This window comes from Panicum hallii, chromosome 6, assembly GCF_002211085.1.
Source record: "Panicum hallii strain FIL2 chromosome 6, PHallii_v3.1, whole genome shotgun sequence".
NCBI lineage: Eukaryota > Viridiplantae > Streptophyta > Magnoliopsida > Poales > Poaceae > Panicum > Panicum hallii.
The window spans coordinates 550,111-559,425 of NC_038047.1; the positions used below are offsets into that span (position 1 = coordinate 550,111).

Here is a 9,315-nt window from a genome sequence, read left to right on the forward strand (position 1 = left end):
CAGGTGGGACCCCAGCGGGTTGCAAAGCATGGCGCTTTATTTGTAGTATTTGTCAGATTTCAGAGCTTGTGATGAAATCGATAACAACATACAGCAACAGGAAAACCTGACAGGAGAGCATCAACTCTTGTGGTACGACTCGTACCTGAATGCACAACAGCTGAAACCGAGCCTGAGACAACGGAAAAGCTCGTAACCTCCAGGCACAGAATGCTTGCAGGACCGATCGAATATCACGGCGAGCTCTACACCAGCAACGGCGGCTGGAGACGACCCACTGGGGATGAAAATTTCATCGACAATGAGCTGGGGGCAGCAGAACGCAACATGAAATCATTGATGGATATATCTGTGAGAATTCTAGATCCAACAAGTTCAACATACACAACAAGCGCCCCTCAGGCCCAGGTCGGCAAGCAATAAACACCGAGCATGGAAATGTTTGGTGATTCGCTCGCGAGCTAACAAGGCGACACACAGGAAACGGTCTATTCCTCGTCATCCACTGCGTCCGCGGAGCCGCCCTTGAGGTGCAGATGCTTCTCCCTCCTCTGGAAATCAGTCAGGCCTTTGCCGCTACCGGTGACACCCACCTTACCTCTGTGGTCGTCCGGTGACTTGAAGATGCTCTCCTTCTTGCGGCCTGAGAAGAACCCCACCTGAAAACAAACCACCAAAATTCAGCTGATCCTGTTACATGATAAGCCTCAACTATTGCTACCTACACCCATGCAGGGGATGTTTTTCAGTCATGAGAACGTCAAAGCTAGATGGATTAGAAGACTGGTACCTTGAGATACAGACTCAAAACTTAGTGGACAAGTGCCTAGCCAAATTAAAAGAGCACGGAGCACAGAAGAGGCTACCTTTTTAGCTTTACCCTTGGTCGTTTGAAACTGCTGCCATGCATTCTGCCGCTTATTTTGTGCAAACTCAAGCTGCTCAAACCGGGCTTTTGATTTGAAAGCATGTATTTTCTTACGCTTCGCAGCTTTCTGCAAACACAAAGGCTAGTCAGAACACATGATACCTAATGATTTAGCTCAGCTGCAAGGCATCAACTTGATGCCATTCTAAATACATCAAAAAGAATGTGGGATTCACTTACCACATCCTCAGGATCACTTGGTTCGATACGAAGTTTGGAAGGCAAGCTGCGCGCTTGAAAATCAGATGTTGCAGCTTGTTCAATTTTCCTCTTTATTGCCATTTTTGTGGCTTCAGCTTCCTTTTCAGCTTGTCGCAAAGCATCCGCCGCTTCTTCCTCAAGCGGCCTCACATTATCTGGGTCTACCTATATAAGGCAGCGAAATCAATAATTTGGAACAAGAATATTATTAGAAGTGAAGGGGAAAAAATACATGAATATACTATACAAAAACTACAAGATGAACATAAAACAGGAGAAAGATATAGGTAGGATGCCATAAGAAACTTTTTGCTGAGATGCAAAGTGGATTTGGACCAATTAAAATCACTCATATAATACCGATAAACTTATGTCAGCCATTTGATAAAATAATAAAATGAATGTGTTCACACGAGTATTATGAGAAATCATTCAGTTTCTGCTAGTGAAGGAGTAGTTTTCTGCTCTGTAGTCTATACTCGTGTGTGAGTATACCTCCTCTATTTAAGAGCAAAAAAAAGAACTGTTATTTCCAGAGAAGGGGAGCATACCTCTTCACTGTTTCCCCAGCCATCGTAAGCTACATAATATCCATTTGGTGTCAAAGCTTCAACTGTTGCATTATACCTGGCAATTCAGCTAATCAACATGTTGCAATGGAATGATGTACAAAATGTAAAAGACTATCATATTCATGGAAACAGTGATAGATATATCAATGACAAACTCACCATTCCCCATCTTCACTCCACACAGCTTGCACTCTAGACCCAACCGCAAACTTATGGGAATGTGAAAGGTCATCCAGTCCCTGCCACAAGACTAAATGTGTCGGTAGTGTAGGAAGATAACAAGCCATAATATTTCCAAAATAAGTAGTACAAACGTATTCATCAGCATATTACATTCATCTATGGAACAATTGCCATGAATTTCTGTCCTATGCAGTGAATAAGAGGAAATGTTCAACACAGCTGCCTGCAACAAAAATCCAGCCATCTAATGAAGAACAAAGCTACCTCTGACTGCACTCCAGCCGAATAATTCGGTGGTGATAGACCTGCAACATTCTGGGCACTCTCGGTTTGCTTTGCAGTTGCCAAAAGCTCTTCAGTTAACATAATGACCTGCAGTGGCCACAAAAACTAACATTAAGCATCAGAAACATAAGGAACATCCAAGTATTATTAAATATGCGCCCATTTTCGAGATCCAACTTAGAACAGCAGCATCGACACCCAAAATCAGGAGGAGGTACTCTAGCATGAGACACAAACCTGCAATCAATCAAGATAAAGGGTAATGGACAACTTTGAAGCCATGGAATTTTATACATTGTGTTCATTACTACTAATATTTTTGCTCAGACAATCCCTACCATTGTTTAAACCAACCTTCCTCACCTTTCAATGTTACAAAAAAATCTAAATTCCCCAAAAATAAATCTTCTGTTGCAAGCTGCCTTTTCATGCTACCTTGCTGGGAATGGCTCCTTGTAACAAAGAAGAGAAACGAATCGATAGCAACAGTGCCAAAATCATATCCTTTTTGTGAGAATCATTAATAACTTGGCATTGAAGCAACAGAATTAAAGAGTATCTGTTGGGTAGCTAATACCAGCACAGGGACATCACAGCATAAAAGAAAATTAAGAGAATTGACTCACCTCCTGAAGCTCTTTCTCCATATCAAGATATTCAGAAATTCCAGGGTCATCCTTTTTCTCCTTGATAAGCTTCTTAACCTGCGATGCATGCACATAAGACACATCCCTAAGTACATGAATTGGATTACTATAAGATGAAAAACAAGAAATTCAAAGAAAAATGAATTTGGTAAGAAAATAAAGGCATGGAAATAACATTAAACTATAAGAGAAGTAGGGCAACTAAGGATCTAGAATAGCGTAAGCTTCATTATTGATGAGTTCTCAAGTGAAGTGTGGTGCAAGTACAGCACATTCTTGGCAGCTTCTAGACAGGACAAACAGTGCATCGCAGTTGCTTGAAGAATATCACTTCTCAAACTAAAATCACCACAGTTAAAGATAAGAATGAGATGATAGAAAAATGGTTCAAAAAAGAGTATGGTTTAGTAGCTGGTCATGTTTGTGGTCTGGTCCTAGAAGGGTGTTTTTATGTAATAGTCTTTTTCTAGAACTGTACGTTCCTCACTCTGGCCCAAGGTGTGGAATGTTTTTTCTTGTAATAGGACCACTCTTTCTCTCTTAATACAAAGATACGCAGCTCTCCTGCGTGTTCGAGAAAAAAAAGAGAGTAAGGTTTCACTCTCTAGTTTTAAATATTGACTGCAGAAACAAAGGCTCGAGTTTAAAATGCAGACAATGAAATCCCTAACTAAACAACCAAATAAATATGTGTGCTGTTAACCAAATAACCATATGTGAAACCACCTAACAGGCATAAACATAATTGTATAAGATTAGAGCCCGGCCCTTAGATTATCTAGGCTAAAATTTAAAGCCCTTTACCACCCCTAATGATGTCCTCTTCACCAAATAAAGTACATGTAATGGATCAAAGGGCATGTTTACATCTAAACAACTTCCACTAACCCAACTTAACTTAACCCTACCAAATTCCTTCCTAAAAAATTTCTGGCTGTAATTTCATAATTATATACCAGGAAAGAACAACCTCCGAGAAGTAGACATGTGCAGGTTGCCCACTGTTAACCTTTTTTATATTAATACAGGATTTGACTTGTCGCCAGGCACAAGCCATACAGCATCAACATGATTGTACTACCCAAATGGATAAATACCCTAAGCTGAACGAACATATATACAGTAAAAGTTTGAAGATAATGTTGCTTGCACGAGAGGTAGGCTAAGCTTGATCCAGCGATTTGATACAAGAAAAAAAAAAGAAACCTAGATTTCGCCAAGCTTAATCCAATATGAACAACTTTAACAACAAATGAACCCAAAATAAATTGATTAATTTAACCAATCGATCAGTAAACCCTAGAACCAGCACCCGAGCATCGTCCAACCCTAATCAGCGAACAGGCAAGCCCGAATCCCCACTCGCAAAATAAGGCACCCGCTAGAACGCACCGACCTATAAGAACGTAGAATCACCCAGAGGGAAGGGGACGAGACGAGATCGAGAAGAGGAGATGGAGAGAAGAGACCTCGCGGAGCTGGTCCTTGTAGGTGGAGAGGTTGGAGGCGAGCTCCTCCACACTCAGATCCTCCATGGCCTCCGCCTCGCCGCCGATTCCCTCCCTGATGCTTCTGCTCGAATCGATTTGCTTCGTGTGCGTGGCTGCTCTCTGCCCCCAATTCGACTCTCTCTCTCTCTCTCTCTCTTATTTATGAGGGGGATAGGAAGAGGCCGCTTCGAGTCGTGTCCCCTCTTCCACATGGGCCCGGCCCATCCTTGGCACGTTTCAGCCCACTGGAGATTTGGTGGTTCGCATGGGCTGGTTTATTATAAAATCATTGTCCCTGCTTCAAGACTGGTCAACCTCCGAGACTTCAGAGATGACGGTGAAGTATCATCTGAAACTTTCGACTGAACCAATAATATATTTTTTTGGTGCTTGGCTTTTGCGCTGGTAAACCCGGCGCTAGGTTTGTGGTCGAGTCGATGTACTATCAAAACATTATATGATTCCTATAAAAGCCGGGTGATCCTGTTTCAAAAACAAAAAAAACACCAGTACTTTGTTCTTATCTCTATCCTGTCCTTTATTCTTCTTTTCCATCTCATTCGTCCCTCTCTCCCTGTGCTCTTCTTCACGCTTTTCTTCTCCCCTCTTCCTCGAGAAGCTTGGTCTGCAAGAGTAACTCAATCTTAGCATCCATCATGAAAGGCGAAGCCAAATCAATGTTGCACCTTCTATTTGTGGGCAATTTGTGTATATGTCATTTTCAAGTGACTACTTTGCTCATTTGTCATCCCATGCTCCCTATTTGTGTGCATGACACTGGACTGGAGTTTTGAGTGCGCTACTAGCCAGTCTTTATGCACACAAATTCAAGCCATATACAACCAGATAACAGCTTCAGAATGGCTGGCATATGAGTGAAGCAGCAAACTCCCAGTGGCATATAACAAATGATCTTACAACTGTTATCACAGTATCACATAAATACCTGTTTTTCCAGAGTAATTATTTCCTTGCAAGCAACATGAACTCGTTCTTCCAACAGTTTTTGTGCATTTTGCCATGCTGTGCCTTCTCTGAAAGCCTTCTCAACCTGTAGAGCACACCAAAAATTCGTTTGACATTAGTGGTTTGGACTAGTCTCAAAGCACTGCCAACCAATTAGCACATTTGTTCTGCTCATAAAGTACAATTAATAAACCTCAAGTATACTGATAAGTGTTAACATTACTCGGAAAAAAAAAAAGATAAGTGTTAACATACCCACAAAGAGTTGTTTTACTGCTTACAATACTACTTATAAAATGAATGGCATCAACAAAAGATTGTGTGCTATGTAAAGAATTCCTTATTTCAAGAGGTTAGTATATAAAAAGAAGAAGACATTTCAGATAATACTGTGACACTGAGAGAGCGTATAATCACATTTTGTTTTTTTACTTCACTTCTGAATAATAGTTCTTCATAAACACAAAAAGTAAGAGCTTCTATTTTATCAACTTTTGCCATACACTACCTGTTCTTCAAAGATCACTGCAGCAGCATCCAGGAGAAATTTTCTTACAAGTTCAGGGCTCTCAGCATGCTTCTGCGGATGAGTGGCATCACCATCCAGGTCATTGCTTTCTCTATCCATTGCATCACTTTCCTGCTCATGTGTAAGTCATCTGATCAGACTATATGAACAATGGATTCCCAGAACCATGCATGTCCAAGTTCTGAATAACAAATATTCTGATCATGTTTGATGTTAATGATTTAAAATAGGAGCCACTTACATCCTCTGCCTCTGCTTCTTCAGCATGCTCAAAGAAACTTCTAATCGTTTCATCTTTGATAATTGTCACAAAGCCGTCACCCACAATCAGCCTGCGGGGAACACATGATTGGCCATGCCTTCACACAGAACTCTGTACAGCATCTATCCAGTCTCCATGGTCTGACTGTAACAAAATAGTCTTCTGCAGCCTCTTGCTGTCAAACCTGCATAGAAATTTCATCCAAAAAGTGTAAACTACTTTTATATTGACTGGAAACACATGCACATTAATAACTCAGAACTTCTCATCAAAATGTTGCATTGGATAATATAGGTAAAATCAAGGTACTGTCATTACTCATGACACTGCAGATAGCAGGGTGTGTAGATATTTAAGTACCAGGCACGACGTTGCAAAGCATGAAAAACATAGGAATGAGCACAATCTTGAACAAGCAATGAAAAGCTTTACATCATAGCTTTAGGTTGCCTGTTCCATCTGCGCAACATTATAAAAAATAAAAGGCAGGACCAATGTTAAACGCAGACCGATTTATAATAGCATTTACCCGAAAAACATATGCAGATTCATAAGAGAACATAGAATTTCCAGGTTCAGCGACGTATTGGTATCATTAGGCCCGCTGACAATGTAGAATTATTGTCAAAAATTTAATTTCCGATTTTTTGACACACTCTCTTACTATTAGACCAACCAGTAAAAGTTTTATGGAATTCCACAAGCCTTTTTTAAGATATTTGAACCAGTATCAATATGCATATCAACTCATGTTACAAAACAACAAATCAGTAAGTAATGCCAGTAACAATCCATAAACATTTAAAAGTTATTCCTATCAATATCAAGAAGGAAATAAACTCATATTACAAAACTATATGCTTATCCCATTCTTGTTCATGGCAGCACATCCCTTGACGGTAACATCACAGTATTTTAGTTCAAAACAGTACACACAAAAGCACCTTTTGTACTCACCTATGCATAAGTCTTTCAATGAAGTCCTCTACCTTTATCCTTAAAAAGAGATGATATAGTTTCTTCACCCAGTGCCGAATAAAAAACCACCGGAGTATCAAAAGAAAGACCCGCAGTGTGCAAAGCACATGTGTCTCGTATTCCATGCCCCATGCCCTAGTTAGGTATCACAGGGCTAATCCATACTCCGCCACCGCCACCACAAGCATCAGGGCAAAGCATTTCACGTACCATTACAGTGCAAGCTCTTGCGAGGATGCTCGATGAGGGTTTGTTTATCAAGTCTGAGCAGCTCGTGTCGTGTGCGAGGTGGCAGGGCACTCCAAAGCTGGAACCAATTGAATCCACAGCAATAAAAGATCAGTTACATCGTTCAACTTGAAAACTGGCATAGCTCTAATAGCACGCATTAAAAGAAAAGAACACTAATGCACATCTCAGGGCTGAATAGAGAAGATAGTGCCTTCAACAAGTCAAGTGCAACCTCTGAGCATTTCAATGCACAATATCACATACCGAGATAATCCAAAAGGTAGCATAGGTTAACAGAACTTTACAGAGCAATGCTCTGCATTAACAGCTCCATTGAATCTCCATAACCCATCTACCAACTCAGGGCTACTAGAACCAACATCTCTAAATCAGGAATCTAAATTGCCTGGATCCGTACTCAACCTTCCATTACTACTCGGACCAAAGGCTGATGCTGAAATCTGGTATCCAACACATACTAGGAACGACACCATTTCATAAATATGACTCTACCTGAAACAAAATGATTGTAGGCTAACCTAACAGTACATATATTGAGATGGAAGAGGATCACACATAAAACCATTAGGTACGGTCAAATAGTGAGACAGCTACAGACAAGCGTAACGGCTAAGACGTGGGTCACAATGATTCTCTCCCCCATATTGCCCTAGCCAAGCGCCAATAATAGCTCTTACTAAGGATCCAGGTTGTTGGCATCACAACTGTGGTCTCTTAGCACAGCAGCAACGTCACTACTAGTAAGGCAGTAATGGCATGAATGCATTTCATCCATGCGCCCAAATCCGACAAACCAATCGGATACTTAGTTAAGCACAACCACAGTTGCTGTTGACAAGTGAAAGATGCTAACTGCACTTCCTGCAACGAATATGCCTCACATATTGTGTATGCATCATTATTAACCTCCATATTATCATTACCCATTAATCTTGATATATAGTAATTGAAAATAGAGTATACAAACCAGTTTGTTGTCGGCAAGCTGAACACCAACCTGAGAATTTCAGAATATCTCACCACACTCCAACCTGAAAATTTCATAAGACCACATCTCACCACACTGTTGCAAGAAGAAGCAAACCCTTCACTTTAACAGAAACAACAAATACACAGATCTACCTGAACAGAGTTGTTGGTGCATAGTTCTGAGAAAATGAAACCAAATAACAGAACTGCATCAGTCGAACGGAGCTAACAACTGTTTAATGCAAACAAACTGAACCATGCTGGAAGACTTGCTCACATCAAATCAGTTTTTTGCCTCCATCCCAGTCTACTTCATGTTCAACGCTCTTTTCACCCAAAAAAAACATTTCTGATGGTATGGGTTCATGAAGACGATACAACCAAACCTTTGCAGCTCCGAGCCAGGGAAGACATCTGCCAGCCAACACCACTAGGAGGCCAGGGTATTTGAAAATGAAAGCTAGTAAATCAAAGCCTTCTCTCGTCAAATCAGCCTGGAACATCATTACAGTAAAGGATCCTAATCTCTCTGCTACAATCAAGGCAATGTACTATCCAAACAATTCTTTCCATACAGCCCCTTTAAACCCTACCAAATTAAAAATCAGACCACCATCTCCTGGCTGGATAGCAAGGAATGTTCCTCCACTCCGACTCCCCAAACGGGGTCGCTCTCCCAATGTTGGGATCGGCCCAGGGAAACCCATCAGACACACACAAAAAAAAAGGGGGGGGAGGGGGGGATTGGGGCCGGGAAACAAACAGTGGCGTTCAGATTTCACTTTATTAACCAACCAAAATTCTGGATACGACTGGTTCCTTTTCAGAAACTCCCCAAAACAGAAACGCAATTCTCTTCGATTTGTGCTAACTCTACTGTACTAGTAACATTGGACGACGACTACAGGTCATGATGATAGTCCGCGCTCACGAATGTAGGGTCAGGGCTCGGTAATTGTGAAGGTCGTGTCGAAGATGGTCTTCACGCGAGTGATAATCGCCTGTACCCAGTTCGCCATGAGCCCGCGCGGCCTCTGCACGGGTGTGGCGTCG

The 9,315-nt window shown here is 41.3% G+C and overlaps 1 protein-coding gene and 1 pseudogene across 3 annotated transcripts; both read right to left on the minus strand.

Annotated features, from left to right (window-relative positions):
- Positions 1 to 311: 311 nt before the first annotated feature.
- On the minus strand, positions 312 to 4,526 carry LOC112897167 (survival of motor neuron-related-splicing factor 30). Of its 3 annotated transcripts, none has more exons than XM_025965392.1 (8): positions 2,796 to 2,864; positions 2,533 to 2,621; positions 2,149 to 2,256; positions 1,861 to 1,940; positions 1,681 to 1,756; positions 1,109 to 1,294; positions 867 to 995; positions 312 to 659 (listed from the first exon to the last, which is right to left on the minus strand). In XM_025965392.1, exons 3-8 carry the CDS (start codon positions 2,248 to 2,250, stop codon positions 489 to 491), a joined length of 744 nt encoding a protein of 247 aa, XP_025821177.1. In that variant the 5' UTR covers positions 2,251 to 2,256; positions 2,533 to 2,621; positions 2,796 to 2,864; the 3' UTR covers positions 312 to 488. The 3 variants fall into 3 exon arrangements, with proteins under 3 accessions (XP_025821177.1, XP_025821176.1, XP_025821175.1); XM_025965391.1 differs by lacking the exon at positions 2,796 to 2,864 and adding an exon at positions 2,347 to 2,406 and having other exon boundaries at positions 2,533 to 2,764; XM_025965390.1 differs by lacking the exon at positions 2,533 to 2,621 and adding an exon at positions 4,286 to 4,526 and having other exon boundaries at positions 316 to 659; positions 2,796 to 2,873.
- A 130-nt stretch (positions 4,527 to 4,656) lies between these two features.
- LOC112897168 lies at positions 4,657 to 6,241 on the minus strand (annotated as a pseudogene).
- Between the last annotated feature and the right edge of the window lie 3,074 nt (positions 6,242 to 9,315).